Source organism: Prunus persica, chromosome G3 (assembly GCF_000346465.2).
Source record: "Prunus persica cultivar Lovell chromosome G3, Prunus_persica_NCBIv2, whole genome shotgun sequence".
NCBI classification, from domain to species: Eukaryota; Viridiplantae; Streptophyta; class Magnoliopsida; order Rosales; family Rosaceae; genus Prunus; species Prunus persica.
The window spans coordinates 24,321,242-24,340,442 of NC_034011.1; the positions used below are offsets into that span (position 1 = coordinate 24,321,242).

The following is a 19,201-nucleotide window of genomic DNA, read 5'->3' on the forward strand; positions in this document are numbered from 1 at the left end:
TAGAGTTTCCACTGCATCACAAAATCACACCAAGCTCTCCAAAACAGTGGACTTCCCCATCCGAGCAATCTCATCCACCTGATCAGCAGATGACCCATACGCCAACATTCGTATCACAGCTGTGAACTTCTGCTGTGGAAGAAGTCCCAAATTTCCAGCACAATTTCTCTTTTGAACAAAATATTCATCATAATTGCAAATATCATGCATGATTTTATTGAACAAATGGGGTTGCAGTCTATATCTCCCTCGAAAATGAACATCAGAGTACAGAGATTGTGGGATAAAATAATCTTCCATAAGATTCTTACCCCGTGAATGTCTATGTCTGTCCACATTTGGGCGACGGCCTTCTCGTGAACCACGGCGACCCTGGTTTTCTTCCTCCAGCAAAGCAACTGCTATGCCAAGTTGCTCATCTAGTTCTCTCTGCGCCCTTTTGCTTGCAGCTCGTCTACGCATTCTTTCTCTAGTTTCTCGCTCTTGCCTCTCCAAAACCTCTTCCATGTCTGCCATTGAGAATGGAGAATGAAATCTAAAATTTGAGAAATGGAAGTGTAGATAAGAACTGGGTGGGAGGTATGAGCTGAACCTCTGGTTTTATAGAAAAATGTACACATATAGATATGATACGCGGCGCAATCTTAGATGGTGAAAATCTTATCTGAAATTTGAAATTCAAATGAAATTTTAAATTTCAAATTTATCTGAAATTTGAATTTCGAAATGTATCTGAAATTTGACATTTTGAATTTATCCGAAATTTGAATTTTGAAATGTATCTGAAATTTATCTGAAATTTGAAACTGAAAATCTTATCCGATATGAATAGTAATGACACGTAGGAACCCAAAAATCTTATCCGAAAATATTATCCAAATTAATTGTTTAAGTAAACAAAGTTGTGAAAAAAACAAAAAAATGAATAGTATTTGCCATGGCAAGCCCCAACTGCTGGAAACACATTTTGCTGGAGGGGGCTAGGGCAGCCACTATTCACGTGAATAGTGGCTGCCCTAGGTCTCATCTTGCCATGGCAAAGGGCAACTGGTGGAAATGCTCTAACTTGGTGTCCAATGCCCATGCGTTTTTCAAAGAAAAGGACGGCAGTGGTTATGGGTGAAGGGTGAAGTTTCTTCGAACACATGGTGGGCATATTGGGGTCGCCCATGAAGCTTCCAAGGGGTCGCCGGAGCACCTTCCCAGCCACTTTTCCGGCCTCCAAGGGGTCCGCACTGTGCGTCCCCCCAACCCTTGGCATTTCTGTGAATTAGATATGGTCAATAGTTTCTAACTCCAATAGTCCGATGGCAGAGCTAAGCTCAACCTCAGTAAAACTAGTTGAGGTCTGCAGTGTAGCTCCACAACCACAACCAGATGTTGCAGAGTTTTATCTTCCCCTAACCTTCTTCGACCTCCTATGGCTAAGGTTTCCACACTTCCACCGCCTTTCCTTCTACGAAATTTTGGCTTCCTCTGCCTCAGCTGACACAAAACCCTTCTTTGATTCTCTACTCTTTCAAAAACTCAAAGCCTCACTCTCTGTCACCCTCCAACACTTTCTACCTCTGGCAGGAAACATCACTTGGCCCCAGGACTCCCACAAACCCGTTCTCAGTTATGTCCAAGGCGGCGCCGTTTCGCTCACCACAGCCCATTCTGATGCTGATTTCCACCGTCTTTCAAGCAACGACTTCAACATTGAAGCCAAAGAATACCATCCTCTTGTACCCCAATTGGCAATATCTCGTGAAAAAGCTGCTGTGATGGCTTTTCAAATCACTCTCTTTCCCAACAGCAGCGGCTTCTCCATTGGAATTTCCATGCACCATGCAGCTCTTGATGGCAAAACTTTGTTCATGTTTCAAAAATCATGGGCCCACTTATGCAAACATGAACCTGATACTTTGTTGTCTGATCAGCTGAAACCATTTTATGACAGAAGGGTCTTCATCCAGGACCCAGCTGGGCTCGAGCTCGAAGCAATCTACTTGAACCAGTTTCTGAATATGGACCAACGACCCAACAACCAAAGCTTGTTGGTTGCCACCCGCTATAAATCTCTAACTAGATTCGATTTGAGGCACGTTTGAATTCACTAGCACAAAAATTGAAGCACTAAGGCAATCTGTCATGATCAAGAAACAACAACAATATCATCAATCTGTTCTAAATTTGTCAACGTTTTGTCTAACATGTGCCTCTACACATGGGTTTGCTTAGTCAAAGCAGAACAAGAAGAAGAAGAAGAAGAAGAAATAAAAGACAACCAAATACTTATGGTGCTTAGCGTGGACTGTCGGTCTCGCTTGGACCCTCCTATACCTGCAACCTATTTTGGCAACTGCATAACGGGCCAGGGGCATTTGCAGAAGAAAAAAAAGGACTTTTGGGAGAAGATGGGTTCTTTGTGGCTGTAAATGCGATCAGTAAAGCCATAAAAGGTTTGAATGACGGGGTCTTGAACAATGTTTTCAAAGGCGATGCGTATAGGCGAGGCGTTTTTAGTAGCGCTATGCGAGGCGTAAGCCTTGAAGCATTGAGGCGTAAGCCTTTTGAACATTAAGTTATTTTAATAAGAAAAATTTATGAATAATACAATACGATTAAATTGTACAACTAATTCTTATTCAACCATAACAATCTTTTAAATATAATCAAATATAAGTACTAATTGTCATTCAAAACATAATAATCTATCCCAAAACATAATAATCACATAAACGAATAAGATAACTAGTGTATTTAAAAAAAAATCGAAAAAAATTTATACGAAACTTCAAATTATAGTTTATTATAGTCAAATTATACAAGTATGATGCATGTACGTCAAAAAAAAAAAACAAAAAAAAAAAAGACTTACTTGCAATCGAAAGATGAAGAGAATTCTTGAAATTGATGGAGTTATCTGGTAAGGGTAGAAATTAGGGTTGTACACGTACTACACAATATATATATATATAAAAAAGATAAGTCTATACGTTATTATATTAATTTAGAGAAAGAAAGGAAAAAAAAAAAAAAAAAAGGTAAGAACAAAAGCTACAGTCGGTGGGAGTTAGGGAAAAAAAAAAAGATATTAATTCTTCCCTTAAGTTTATTACATAAAAGGTAAAGAAAAAGAGGAAAAAAAAAAAAGGGTAAGTATCAAAGCTACAGTCGTTTCACTCAAATACAAAAACTGAAACGTTTTTTTTTTTTGTTTTTATAAAAAAGGTAAGTACAAAAAAAAAAAGGTAAGTACAAAAACTGAAACTTTGGTTTTTAATTTTTTCAACATACTCCAAGTGAAACGACGTCGTTTCACTCAAAGATTTCTTTTTAAAACACTGCAATCAAAACGACGTCGTTTGATTATGCCTAAAAAAAAATAAAAAAAAACTGGGTCATCTTCCTCGCGAGGTCGTCTTCCTCGCAGAGAAGTTTCAGATTTTTCAGATTCTCAACGCCTCGCAGAGAAGTTTCAGTTTAGATTTTTCAGATTCTCAACGCCTCTCACGCCTTCCAACGCCTCTCACGCCTTCCCAGCGCTAAACGTGCAACTCGCGAAACAGCCGATCGCCTCGGGCGTTTTCCTCCCGCCTCGCTCCGACGCGCGCTCCGACGAGCGCGAAGGCATGCCTTTGAAAACACTGGTCTTGAATGGGGCAGGGAACTTAGTTTCGAGTTTGTACCTTTCTGAATCTGATCTTCAGGCTACTACTGATCATTCCAGGGTGTTTACCACCGCTGGATCACATCAGTTTAAGATGTACGATACTGATTTCGGGTGGGGAAGACCAAAGAGTACCGAAGTGGTTCCTATAGGTAGAAGAGGAGCCATCACTTTTTCAGATGGCAAGAATGGAGGTGGAGCTGTTGACATTGGCTTGGTTCTGCAGAAACATCACATGGAGGTTTTTGCTTCTCTATTTCCTAAGAAAGCAGAGAATAATTTGCCTGCATCGGCTCCACCTGCTTCTGTGCCTGAAGCATCAGCGCCAACTAGCACTAGTACCCCAGAGGGTAATGATACTAATGAGGAAGGAATGCTAGGCTTTTCTGAATTTTCTCCCTTTTTATTCTCTTTATATTTGCAAGTTTCCATTTGAAATCTTCATATAACTGAAATATAATTTGTAAATTTGCATTTTTCTGAATTTAGTCATCAATTTGCTTTTCTATAATGACGAAATTGCATTTATTGTAGTTGAGGGTTATTCTGTTTACGTAAGGAATTTCCCCTTAAATGTGACGGCTAATCAGCTTGAGGAAGAATTCAAGAAATTTGGACCAATAAAGCAAGGAGGTATCCAAGTTCGAAATAAGAAGGTTAGTCTCTAATGTGAGATGTCTTCCGTGCCAGAAGTGTCTCCTGCTCAGATATAGATTTTCTGACATATTTGTGTGTGCCGCTGCAGGGATACTGTTTTGGATTTGTTGAGTTTCTGTCTGCAAGTTGCCATTCAGGTAGGTGTTTAAATTCTATTTCCTATGTTCTGTATTCAAGTTCCATGAATAGTGCCATTCATGAATAGTGCTATAGGATGTGGATGCACCTCAACAAGTTACAGCAGTTAACCTAATTTGACAGAAATTGAAGATTGGACTTGAATTGTTTAAATTGAAAACCACCGTGGCAAAAATGATCAAATTGAAACCACATGGACCTTAGTGATAAAAGTGGGAAACCACATGACCAAAAGTGACGTTTTGCCAACTTTCATTTATGGTACCCTTTGTTCATATACATCTCATTCTATAGGAAGTGCAATGAAGATATTTACTCTTTAAGATATCCTTACTTCTTAAGCTATTCTTCTTAGAACCTTACGAAAGTAAGTAAGTCATTCATATGAGTAATCAAGTCTATAATTTGAACACAATAGGAAATCAAATTCATTAGGGTTTAGACGTACTTAGTTAGGATTTTGGTTCCTTATTTTATTAGAATTTTGGTTACTTACCAATTATTATTTAGTCCTATTGTAAGAGAGATTTACTTCCTATTGTAATTTAGATATATTTTTTATTTTATTTAGGGTACACATCTTTGTACTTGTATAAATACCTCCATATTAGAGAAGACTAATAATATGAGTGTATCTTAGCATATTTGAATATTTACCCTACTGTGTTTGACAATAAGTAGTAAACGTACGGCGTTGGACGAATTGAAAACCAATCCAATGGTGACATTTACCTATATGTACTAACACCTAGTACATAAGCCTTGAAAATGAATTGATTACCAATCCAGTGGTGACATTTACCGGTATGGTGATCCCCCACTTTTAAAACTTGAAAATGATATGCACCAAACCAATTGTATTGCACCAAATACACGTCCTTTTGCTCTTAAAGAGAGAGAATAAATTCTCCTTTTTCGTATGCTTCTACTGTGCTGCATACAACAACTTTAGTTTTATCTTGCCTCTTTTGATCATTCGGTGTTTGCCTTATATTTGTCTCCATTTCCTATTGGGTGTGCTAGCAACTTTGTGAACGACAAGAAGAGTTCGTAAGTTTCTCCTCTGTTCTTGTTGTTTCCTATTTTTGTTTATGAGTTGCTTGGTACATTTGTTTTACATCTCTTTTGATAATTGTTTGCGAGCAAGAATTTGAGTACTGTTATTGGCTCAAATGTTTGAGAGTGTATTGGGTGTATTGGCTCAAATGATAGACTACAAAGTCGAACTAGTATAAATCATGTGTATTATTGGTTTATTTATATTTGTCAAATTTTGCATCTGCTTCATATAGGTCACATATATACTACGCCTCCGTACAACACTAAGCACTTGGGCAGATTCCATCTGACCTGTCTAGTAATAATGATAAAAATAGGGCAAAAGGTTCCAGTTGGCAATGGCAGAACCTGCTAAAATAGATACAGTAATCAATTAGGATAGTATCTCCTAATTATACAATGATTTGTCAACTATATAGAATAGGAAAGTAAATCCCTTAATTAATCAATGAAATAAATCTCTTTAATTAATTAGGAGACTCACATCAACACTCTTCCTCAAGTTGGTGCATATATGTCATTAATGCCCAACTTGGTAAGTGAGTCATGAAATACTCTGTCACAAACAGCTTTTGTTAAGATATCTGCTAATCGATCTTCTGATTTTACGAATGGTAGGCGGATGATCTTATTCTCAATTTTTTCTTTGATAAAATATTTATCCACCTCAACATGTTTGGTTCGATCATGTTCAACTGGATTGTGGGCAATATCGATAGCTGACTTGTTGTCACAATGCAACTTCATTGGCTTTTCTGGCTTAAAGCCCAATTCTGTCAATAGTCTTCTGATCCACAATAATTCACAAACTCTGTGAGCCATTCCTCGATACTCTGCTTCTACACTAGACCGAGAAACCAAATTTTGCATTTTACACCACCAAGTGACTAGGTTACCTCCCATGAATGTAAAGTAACCTGAAGTAGAGCGTCTATCTGTAATAGAACTAGCCCAATCAGCATCTATGTATCCAATAACTTCAAGATCTCCATTTTGGAGCACATTAATCCTTTTCCAAGAGCTGACTTTAAGTATTTTAAGATCCGATCACCTGCATTCCTATGAGAAATACTAGGCAAATGCATAAACTGACTAACCACACTCACAGCATATGCAATATCTGGTCTTGTGTGTGCCAAATATATCAACCTTCCAACAAGGCGTTGGTACTGTTCCTTATTGGTTGGTTCTTGGTCCATGTCTTCACACAACTTATGATTCATCTCAATGAATGTGTCAGCAAGCTTACATCCAAGTATTCCTGGTTTAGTGAGTGGATCCATTACATACTTCCTTTGAGACAGAAATATATCAATTTTTAATCTTGCTACTTCGATTCCGAGAAAGTACTTCAAATCACCTAAATCCTTCATCTCAAATTCCTGAGACAAATACTTTTGCAACTTCAATTGTTTCCAGTTACGATTATGTCATCTACATAAACAATCAATGCAGTAAGTTTTCCTTCATCACGCTTCAAGAATAGGGTGTGATCTGAATTACTCTATGTATATCCAAAATTCTTCATAGATTTAGTAAATTTGCCAAACCATGCCCTAGGAGATTTCTTTAACCTATATAATGACTTTCTGAGCTTGCAAACTTGATTTTTCTTATCAGGAGCTGAATTACATCATGGGGTAAGTCCATATATACTTCTTCTTCCAAGTCTCCATGTAAGAATGCATTTTTGACATCAAATTGATGTACTGGCCAATCGAGATTTGCTGCTAGAGACAATAGAACTCTAATAGTGTTAATCTTGGCTACTGGGGCAAAGGTCTCCTCGTAATCTATCCCACATCTCTGTGTGTACCTCTTCGCCATCAATCTAGCTTTATATCTTTCAACGTATCCATCTGCTTTGAGTTTCACAGTATAAATCCACCTGCATCCTACTGTCTTCTTTCCATGAGGTAAAGGCACGAGTTCCCATGTGACATTCTTTTGGAGAGCTCGCATTTCTTCATTCATAGCTTCTTTCCATTTTGGGTCTTCTAGTGCTTCAGTTACAATGTTGGGGACATATATGTCAGCCAACTGCTTCACATAGTGCACACGTGACTCTGATAATCTGCTGTGAGATATATAATTATTGATGAGGTATTTTCCTTTGGCTTTAAGATCTACTTTATATTGTACTAGAGCTTTGCCACGGTTCTTCCTTTCTGAAAGCTGATATGTAGGCTCTATGCCTTCTGAAATCAAATCATCATGGGATATTTCATTAGTGTTATCAGTTTTAGGAAAAGATGTTACCTGAATGACTTCCTCAGCAGGTGATTGGTGCGGTAATAGAGCTGAAGCGGGCAAAATCTCAAAAAACGGTTCAATTTCCTCCTCATGATTTTGATAGCGTGGAGCCAACTTATCGTTTTCCTCTGGCGACTGGTCTTATCTACTGGCGACCGGTCTTTTTGAAGCAGGTTCTCTATAGTTGAAGAACTAAGGGGAGGTGATCGGTTTCTTTCCACTGAAAATCGATCATTTTGATGCAGAGTGACATCCTAGGGAAAAAAAATCAAGAATTGGAGCAGTGGTGGATTCTTGATTCTCCTCTTAGGCTGTTGAAAAATATAAGTCATGTTCCTCAAACACAACATCTATGGAGGGGAAGATCTTATGACTAGGAGGATGATAATACCGGTATCCTTTCTGATGAGATGCATAACCAATGATCCAATTTACTTCTGAGGATGAAAACACAACTTTTCGGCTCGGGGATCCAATTTACTTCGTTGGTGATCATGTAAGTGGACAAATACAACACAGCCAAAAATTCAAGGTTCCAGGTTTGGGGTGGGAAGTGTTTGGATATGGTGGTGAAGTGTTTGAAGTAGTGTTTGGAAATTTAAGATACTATAGGGAATCCGATTGATAAGGTATGCTGCAGAGACGACGGCTTCGCCCCAAAAGGATTGTGGCATATTGGCACCAAAAAGAGAGGCACGAACGACTTCCAATAAGTGTCTGTTCTTTCTTTCAACCACCCCATTCTGTTGGGGAGTGTAAGGGCATGAGCGTTGATGTATGATGTCATGATCTTCAAAGAACTGGTTAAGATTATGGTTGAGAAATTCTCCGCCATTGTCAGAACGAAGAACCTGAATTCTAGCATGAAACTGAGTCTCCACCATTTGATAAAACTGTTGAAACCTGGAACTGACTTCCCTTTTAGTTTTGAGAAGGGAAACCCAAGTCATGCGTGTGCAATCATCTATAAACGTGACAAACCATCGAGCCTCTACCGGAGTTGCAATTTTAGCAAGTCCCCAAACATCAGAATGAACAAGAGAAAATGGAACCAAACTCTTATTTGAACTTAATGGGAACAGGACATGATGGCTCTTAGCCAATTCATACGTATCACACTGGAAGCTGGAAATATCAAGACTGAAAAATAATGATGAAAACAACTTCTTAAGATAACCGAACGAGGCATGCCCAAGACGTTTATGCCATAACCAAATTTTGTCTCTCTCCTCCTCAAAACGGGTTCCACTGGTTCTAAAAGCTTGACCAATATTGACCTCATTATCCGGTGCCCAGTCCAAGTAGTAGAGTTTGCCTGTCGAGTACCACAACCAATCGTCTTTCCTGTGAGGATGTCCTGAAAAACACAATTATTCGGCCAAAATGTTACGGTACACCCCAAAGTAGTAGTAAGTTGTGGAACAGATAACAAGTTATGATCCAAAGATGGGACAAGTAATAAATAATTCAGATGTAGGGAAGTAGAGAGAGATAGAGAACCCTCCCCAACTACAGGGAAAGGGGTACCATTAGCATTAGACACCGCCGACAAAGTGGATGATTTACGACTAATAAGTTGGCTAGGATCAAAAGTCATGTGATCCGTAGCACCCGAGTCGATAATCCATGCGGATTTTTGAGATGACGTATGAAAAGTAGAACCTTTGGTGGTGGCGATAGAAACATGAGTCCGAGTAGCCAGGTCAGCAGGATTGACCACATGCTTCTTTGAGTCTGCAATAAGGAGGAGAATCGTAGGGGTTCCTAACATTACAGCGGAAGTAAGATGTGATATGAGAATGTGAGGAATTATGATTGGAGGAATTTGAGTTGAGGAATTTGATGTAGGAATTAAATTTGAGAGGTATGTGTATAAGATTTGAGGGTATGTGTTTAGGAATTTTGATAAGAGGATTTGAGGACTTTAGATTTGAGGGATTTGGATTTGGGGAAAATATGAGGAATTTGATTTAGGGTTTGAGATTTGAATATGAGAAATTTGAGATAAGGGTTTAGAGACAACCTAGGATCGATTGTTCTGATACCATGCTAAAATATGAATATGGTTTGAATACTTTGAGTTGGGTTTGTCCCGTTACGCATATGAATTTTTATAGAAGAAGTACGCAAGATTTGGTTATCAGGGTGTTAGAAAAATAAGGGGTTTAATTGCTATATTTAAAGAAGAAGAAAAAAGAACTTAATTCGTGCAAATAAATACCAAATTAAATGCATAAAATAATTAGAACAATATGAGAGAAGTTTTAGAAAAATCAGAATATTGTCGAGTCTAAAACTTAGTTCTATCTTTTTAAGATGAAATTGCTCATCACTGGTGCTTCAGGTTCCAATGGCAAACATCTCCCAAAATACAATAACTTCCTTCTTGTGATAGTAACATTTCATGCCACAAGAACAACGAATGCTGACTTGTGCTTGAACTATGTCTCAATATAAGACTCTATTTTACTGACAAAGACTCATGTATGCAGTGAATGAAAAACTCTTTATTGCCCTGGGGTGCAATCTTTTGCTGAGGTGCCAGCTTTCCTAGTGAATTGTTTGCCTGCGGATGCTGTTGGAGTGTCCAGGTCCCGTGTTGTTTGTGGGCTCTTAGCCTCTATTGTTAAAAAAATAAAAAATAAAAAACTCTTTATTAAATTCTCAATGTGTTGCCGTATTTATAATACTAAAAAAAACCTGTTTAGAGGGGCTGTGTCATAATGAAAAGTCAAAGTGTACAACTCTTATATAACTTTTCATTTAAAACCTGTTCATTGTCACTTCTAATTTTATACATCCTATAATAAGAAATCTTTTAATATTAAAATATTAAAATTTTCCAACAATCCCCACATGGATGTAAAAAATTAATCAACAAAATAAAAATAAAAATACAAACACTTGAGAGAGTTCGATCGGAAAGATACCACGTCAGGATAGGTAGTTATTGGCCTTGAACCTTTCCTAGTGAAATACCATCAAGTTTACTTGGATAATTAGTGAATGCGGTTTCTTCAACTACTTAGCCGTTTGTGTAATCTCATACGATAGTATTCACACAATACCTCACCATACACATCTAGTTCTAAGTTGTGTCCCAGACGATAGTGTTGCACTAGTAATAGAACCATGTTAAACATAATTAACATATTCTAATTACCATACCCTCATTAATTGATTAAAATACATAAATATGAAAGACTAACTTTCATTTATGGTACCCTTTGTTTATATACATCTCATTCTATAGGAAGTGCAATGAAGATATTCTTACTTCTTAAGCTATTCTTCTTAGAAACTTACGAAAGTAAGTAAGTCATTCACATGAGTAATCAAGTCTATAATTTGAACACAACAGGAAGTCAAATTCATTAGACTAATCAAGTCTATAATGCTATGGTTTGGGGATAAGTAGTAATCGTACGGCGTTGGACGAATTGAAAACCAATCCAATGGTGACATTTACCTAGTACATAAGCCTTGAGAATGAATTGATTACTGGCTGTGAAGAAAGATGCGTGCTTTTATTTCTGTTTTATTTAATAAAGCTGGAAAGTGGCGTGTAACACTTGCCAAGGGAAAATTGTCTTCCTTCTTCTTCTTTGAATCTTATATAACCTGAAACCACAATAACTTTAAGAGGGAAAGAAAATATAAATATAAATAAAGAAAAGAAAACCAAAATAAATAATAACAACAAACTCAATTATGTAAATTAGGAATCCAAATTCTAAATTAATTTAGGAATTCCCGTCAACGGAGTCAAAAACTTGGTCTGTCCTTGCAAGTGCACAAGATTGATGTAGTATAGCGTTTGACAAATTCAGGTATCGTTCCCACGAGGATTCCAAATTAATCTAATATTCAAATACCTAAATTAAATCTAACTGATACGCAAGTAAATTTATAAAGATTGTTGTTGTGAAAGTTTATGAAACAAACAATGAAATTAATAAAAGCAATTGAGAATAAAAATTAAATTAAATTTTAAGGTTGAAAAAGAATGATGAAGGTCTAGTTCGGAATCAACCACAAGCAATCCAAGTTAGATTTCAATGCATTCAATATATTCTTTCGATTCTTTAGATGATAATTCACGTATCTAAGTCCTTTTCAGGCACTCATACCATAGTTTTTCTTAAGTGTAAGATTCTTTTCTAGTTCAGACAAAGATCATATACCCAATCCTGCAATCTATCCTGGTTAAGGCATAAATTTAACAAAGTGGATTCATTATGTTCTAGAAAACGAGAGAACCAAGCAAACCATTATTCTTCGTCAAGCAATAATGTAATTCACCACACTTTATCACAATAAGCTAATTGAATTATATTGCGAGTTCTACCTCAAATTCATCTTCCAATTTACTAGATGCAAAGCCCTAAGGTGATCAATCAAAGAACTTAAACAAATAGCAACAATTAAAATAGTAATTAATAAACATTCATCTAAAAGAAACTTAGAATCTATTAAATAACATTAGAAATCATAACTATCCATGCTCGGGCGTCATCCTCACCCTAGAGAATAATTTAGTTACTCATGTTCAAAGAAAACATAAAATAAAACTTATGGATTATGACGATGCTTGAGAACTTGATGATGGCAGCGATTCTTTGACTCTCCTTCCAACTCCAGCATGAGAGAACCCTATTTTCTGGTCTTCTTTAAATAAGGAACAAATCCTCTTTTGACTTAGTAACTATGCTTTCCTAGTTTGGCTTCAATTGTCTTTGGTGAGTTGGCATCCAAAATCTTACTAAATATAGGATCAGACCTTAGAAAATAACTTTGCATTCTTGTAGACACTTTCAAAATGCAATTGACATAAATTGGACTCCAAGGATTGGACTTCAAAAGGATTATTTTGCAAAACCCGCAGAACACATTCTGCCCGAACTGTCCGTACTAAAATGGCCACAACTCTCTTCACACACGTCCGAATCACGAACCGTAAAATTCTACAGAAAGCTAACATCCGTATCTTTCCAATGATATAAGGCTCAACATCTGGTTCGCTCTGAGGAAGTACAGTATATTCTGTAAAGTTGTCCGATCTGCACAGCACATTCTGCTCCTAGGATTTCACATTACATTTCAATCCCGAAATTGCTTCTTTTTCTTGCTTTTCCATCTTTACTCTTCAAATTTAGTAAAACACAAAACTAAGTAAAAATAGACTAAACTCACTCAAGAACACAACAAGAATCTAAGAAAAGAGAAGGATAAAAAAAAATGTACAATGGTTATATCAATTACCAATCCAGTGGTGACATTTACCGGTACGGTGACCCCCCACTTTTAAAACTTGAAAATGATGATATACCAAACCAAGTGTGGTTTTGTGGCTTCTATTGTGTGGCGTGGCCTGATATCAGCCCCATTTTGTATTTCATCAAATACACGTCCTTTTGCTCTTAACGAGAGAGAATAAATTCTCCTTTTTCGTATGCTTCTACGGTGCTGCAGTGTATACAACAACTGCACTTCTTGTTGTTTTGATCATGCGGTGTTTGCCTTATATTTGTCTCCATTTCCTATTGGGTGTGCTAGCAACTTTGTGAACGACAAGAAGAGTTCGTAAGCTTCTCTTCTATTTTTGTTGTTTCCTCTTTTTATTGGCTCAAATGTTTGAGAGTGTATTGGGTGTATTGGCTCAAATCATAGGCTACGAATTCGAACTAGTATAAATCATGTGTATTATTATTGGTTTATTTATATTTGTCAAATTTTGCATCTGCTTGATATAGGTCACATATATACTACGCCTCCGTACAACACTAAGCACTTGGACAGATTCCACCTGACCTGTCTAGTAGTAGTGATAAAAAGAGGGCAAAAGGATCCATCTCCATTTGGCAATGGCAGAACCAACAAGCTCGGTTAAAGTAGTTGAAGTTTGCAGGGTGGCTCCTCCTCCTCCATCCTCATCCGGTGCATTCGCATCCCCAAGCTCCCTTCCCCTTACCTTCTTCGACATCCGTTGGTTAAGATTTGCCCCCGTCCAGCGCCTTTATTTCTACGAAATGCCTACTTCCTCTGCAACACCACTCTTCTTTGACTCCATACTTGTCCCAAAACTCAAAGCCTCACTCTCTTACACCCTCCAGCACTTTCTACCTCTGGCAGGAAACCTCACTTGGCCTCAAGACTCCCAAAAACCCGTCCTTAACTATGTCCAAGGCGACACCGTTTCGCTCACAATAGCAGAGTCTGGTGCTGACTTCTACCACCTTTCAAGTGGTGACTTTGTTGAAGCCACAGAGTACCATCCTCTTGTACCCCGATTGGAAGCGTCTCATGAACAAGCTGCAGTGATGGCATTGCAAATCACTGTCTTTCCCAACTGTGGCTTTTCGATTGGAACTTCCATACACCATGCAGTCCTAGATGGCAAGAGTATAACTTTTTTTGTAAAATCATGGGCTCACATTTGCAAACATGATGATCAATCTAATTCAGTGCTACCTGATGAGATGAAACAATTTTATGATTCAGGATCCAGCTGAGCTTGGAACAATCTACTCCAACGACTATCGAAATAAGGACGGTCCCAACAATAGGAGCTTAATATTTTGGGAGATGAAACTACCACCAGACTCAATCCGAGGCACCTTTGAATTCACACGAGCAGATATAGAAACACTGAGGCAATCGTTCAAGGCTAAAATGGCAGAGCAGAAACCAGTTCATGTGTCAACTTTCACTCTAGCTTGTGCCTATACATGGGTTTGCGTAGTCAAAGCAGAGGACATAAAAGCTGACAAAGCACGTCTGATCTTTGGCATGGACTGCAGCCTGCAGGTCTCGCTTGGACCCTCCTATACCTGCAAACTATTTTGGAAACTGCATAGCAGGATGTATACCAGTTGCCGAAACGAAAGGCTTGCTTGGAGAAGATGGGTTGGTTGTCGCCGTGAATGCAATTAGTGAAGCTATAGAAAGATTGAAGAAGGGGGTTTTGGATGGGGCAGAGAATTGGGTTTCAAGGTTGTTTGGTGTGAGAAGTGAGGAAAGAATTCTCAGCATTGCTGGTTCAAATCGGTTTGGAAATTATGATACTGATTTTGGATGGGGAAGACCAAAGAAGTTTGAGATTGTTTCCATAGATAGAACCAGAGCTATCTCCCTTTCAGATTCCAAGAATGGTGCTGGGGCTATTGAAGTTGGGTTGGCTTTAGACAAACACGACATGCACGTTTTTGCTTCTCTATTTGCTAAAGGTCTTCGAAACCTTTGAAGAGCATGAAGCCTCCGCAACAACATTTTCTTTTTGCACTTTATATTTTCTGGAATAATAATTTGGGATTCGTTGGTCAATAGTAGACCAACCTTTGTATGCTCTCAACAAACAGCTTTGTGATGATTTTTCCTTTGGACCAGGTGCAGGTGGCTCTGTCCGTCTCTTTTCCTATGTACTGCATCAAATAAACTTCTTAGTGTTTTTTCCTTTGGTCAACTATAAAAGTTGACAAACTTTGTATGCTCTCAGTAATTACCTTTGTGAACATGTTGTTCTTTGGACCAGGTAGCTAACTCTGTTTCTTTTCCTATGTACAGTCTCTAATATCTGTTTATTTTCCTCTGTATTATTTCCAGTCAAAAACAATGTGCTTACTTTACTTTCCTTCTCTTCCAAAACACTATTTTAATGTATAGTATTCAACCAAAGTTGAAATATATATGTGAAATCGTATTTTAAATATATATATTAATATTTTGGGAAATTAAATGTTTTGTTATCTATTTAGTTTATAATTTAAATTATATTTAATTGATTATATACGTACATGGAGCTTTCATTGAGGGATCCCTCAAATAAGCTTATTTGAAAGACACCCTCCGCATTGTATTTCACTAATCCAAACCGTCTATTTTTTTTAAAAATGAAAACAACATTACAAGTTGTTCACGTCAAGTTTTCATATTATGAAAACTTAGCAACTATTGTTGATTTTAAAGGACTTTGAAATGGCCATGGGGCTGTCAAAAGAAATACTGAACTTGCCTTCAAGATAGGTACTATGCGAAATGCAATGCATGGGATCTCCCTATATTCAGAGAGTGACATGTCATGCAAGCAATAAAACTAATTGCATTTTTCCCATTTATGCTGATTTCTAAGTATTTATCTTGAATTTATATTATTGTTTCTAACTTCAATGTAAAAGGAAGGAGCATTAAATGAATCATGTCTAATTATTTTTTACCAAAAGCTTTTTTAAAAAAAAGAGTTTTTCTATCTAAATCCTACATTTTTTTTAAATTCTAATATTTAAATAATTAATTTCTTAAGTTTTAGTATTATGTAAAAAGACAAAAAAAAAAAAGTCATCCAACTTAATACTTAACCCTAGTACATCTATACACACACCCCACCACTCTTCATTTTAAGTTTTAAAAAAACACAAACTCTTCTACACCCTATTGCTAGATTACTAATCTCTTCCAATCCAAAAAAACTAACTACACTCTCATCTTCTCTTCACAAAACCTAAATACGGTATGCAAATAGTGGATTGTGGATCGTCAATTGAGGTATGTAATGTGAAAAGTCGCTATCAAGAAGACCACCTGCTAATTTCTCCAATCAAACTTCTGAATTTTGTGCAAGAATTTGATCATGGCTTCTCAAGGAAGGTAAAGACTGTGAGTCTCTGTTGTACAATAAGTAATGATAGCTAAAATTAGCAATTAATCACTAAGCTTCAAAGTAGAGTGATGAGGGGCAAAATAGCTGGGTGTGGGGTTGATGAGTTTTTTTATTTTAATTTATGTTGGGTGTGTATTTAGGGATAGTTTGGGAAGATAGTGGAGTTTTCTTAGAAATTGTAAAACTTTGAGTTAGAAATTGGGATGAACTTATGGGGTAAACAAGATAAGTGCGGAGTTTAAATAGAAAAATTCAACAAAAAAAACTTCCAGTTATTTCTAAGAGCATCCACAGTGGGAGAGTGTATCTTCGGGGGTGTAAAGCCACTTTTACATCCCATATACACCTTCGGGGGTTGTAAATCATTTTTGCTTCAGTGAGAAAGATGTAAATCTAAAGATGTATAATTGATTTCTTTTACTTTTTCTGTTATAGGTCTCACTTTTGTCCACTTTTTCTCACATTTTCTCATGTAGGTCCCACCTGCAAGAGATATAAAAAAAGATGTACATGTGCATCTAAATTTACATCTCATGATGGTGATGTAAATTTACACTCGTTTACGCCTCTTTATTACGAGTGATTCCAATTACAAATAATGTATATTTAACGTGCACCTCATTATACACACTCCCACCATAGATCCTCTAAGGCAAGTTGCCTTTTTAAACAACAGAGCGCATCCCTAACTTGGTGCCCAATGCCTATGCGTTTTTGAAAGAAAAGGGCAGCGGTGGTTATGGGTGAAGGGTGAAGTTTCGTCGGGAAGTTTCGTCGAACACTTGGTGGGCATATTGGGGTCGCTCACCAAGCTTCCAAGGGGTCGACGGAGCACCTTCCCAGCCACTTTTCCGGCGTCCAAGGGGTCCGCACTGTGGGTCCGCCCAACCCTTGGCTTTTCTGTGAATTAGATATGGTCGATAGTTTCTAATTCCAATAGTCCAATGGCAGAGCTAAGCTCAACTTCAGTGAAACTAGTTGAGGTCTGCAGGGTAGCTCCACAACCACAACCAGATGTTGCAGAGTTTTCTCTTCCCCAAACCTTCTTCGACCTCCTATGGCTAAGGTTTCCACACTTCCACCGCCTTTTCTTCTACGAAATATTGGCTTCCTCTGCCTCAGCTGACACAAAACCCTTCTTTGATTCTCTACTCTTTCAAAAACTCAAAGCCTCACTCTCTGTCACCCTCCAACACTTTCTACCTCTGGCAGGAAACATCACTTGGCCCCAAGACTCCCACAAACCCGTTCTCAGTTATGTCCAAGGCGACGCCGTTTCGCTCACCACAGCCCATTCTGATGCTGATTTCCACCGTCTTTCAAGCAACGACTTCAACATTGAAGCCAAAGAATACCATCCTCTTGTACCCCAATTGGCAATATCTCGTGAAAAAGCTGCTGTGATGGCTTTTCAAATCACTCTCTTTCCCAACAGCAGCGGCTTCTCCATTGGAATTTCCATGCACCATGCAGCTCTTGATGGCAAAACTTTGTTCATGTTTCTGAAATCATGGGCCCACTTATGCAAACATGAACCTGATACTTTGTTGCCTGATCAGCTGAAACCATTTTATGACAGAAGTGTCTTCATCCAGGACCCAGCTGGGCTCGAGCTCGAAGCTATCTACTTGAACCAGTTTCTGAATATGGACCAACGACCCAACAACCGAAGCTTGATGGTTGCCACCCGCTATAAAACTCTAGCGCTACCAGATTCGATTCGAGGCACGTTCGAATTCACTAGCACAAAAATTGACGCACTAAGGCAATCTGTCATGATCAAGAAACATCAACAATATCATCAATCTGTTCGAAATTTGTCAACGTTTTGTCTAACATGTGCCTACACATGGGTTTGCTTAGTCAAAGCAGAACAAGAAGAAGAAGAAGAAGAAGAAGAAATAAAAGACGACCAAATACTTATGGTGCTTAGCGTGGACTGTCGGTCTCGCTTGGACCCTCCTATACCTGCAACCTATTTTGGTAACTGCATAACGGGCCATGGAGCATTTGCAGGAAGAAAAGGACTTTTGGGAGAAGATGGGTTCTTTGTGGCTGTAAATGCCATCAGTGAAGCCATAAAAGGTTTGAATAACGGGGTCTTGAATGGGGCAGGGAACTTAGTTTCAAGTTTGTACCTTTCTGAATCTGATCTTCAGGCTCCTACTGATCATTCCAGAGTGTTTACCACCGCTGGATCACATCAGTTTAAGATGTACGATACTGATTTCGGGTGGGGAAGACCAAAGAGTACCGAAGTGGTTCCTATAGGTAGAAGAGGAGCCATCACTTTTTCAGATGGCAAGAATGGAGGTGGAGCTGTTGACATTGGCTTGGTTCTGAAGAAACATCACATGGAGGTTTTTGCTTCTCTATTTCCTAAAGGTCTTGAAAACCTTTGATTTTCAATCCCCTTAGCCTCATATACACTACTATACTATAGCTGGTTTCAATAGAAATTTATATTTCACTTTATCTTTTGGGGAATAATTGGGAGTTCATTGGTCATTGGGGCAACTCTTATGCTCTCAATTATTAATCTTGTTAAGATGTTGCTATTTGAAGCAGGCTGCTCTGTATTTTGGTTTAGTATGCTTATATATCTCTGTATATTTTGTTTGGGACAAACTGGTGTATAAATTGCATGGAGTTTTACTGCTCTAAGATTTGAATCACAACTCATTTTCATGTATATAGTTACTATATTCCATTTACACATTGATTTGGATCACAACTCATTTTTCAACCATGAACTAAATGATTGTTTGGATCAATAAAGTAGG

The 19,201-nt window shown here is 37.9% G+C and overlaps 1 protein-coding gene and 2 pseudogenes across 1 annotated transcript; all 3 read left to right on the forward strand.

Annotated features, from left to right (window-relative positions):
- On the forward strand, positions 1,022–10,627 carry LOC18782056 (annotated as a pseudogene).
- Positions 13,239–15,318, forward strand: LOC18783537 (annotated as a pseudogene).
- Positions 17,055–19,082, forward strand: LOC18782971 (phenolic glucoside malonyltransferase 1). Its single transcript, XM_020560202.1, has one exon. It carries the CDS (start codon positions 17,363–17,365, stop codon positions 18,818–18,820), a length of 1,458 nt encoding a protein of 485 aa, XP_020415791.1. The 5' UTR covers positions 17,055–17,362; the 3' UTR covers positions 18,821–19,082.

Excerpts from the sequence above, each read along its gene's own strand:
- LOC18782971 (XM_020560202.1), top strand. The coding sequence starts at position 17,363 with ATGGCAGAGCTAAGCTCAACTTCAGTGAAACTAGTTGAGGTCTGCAGG.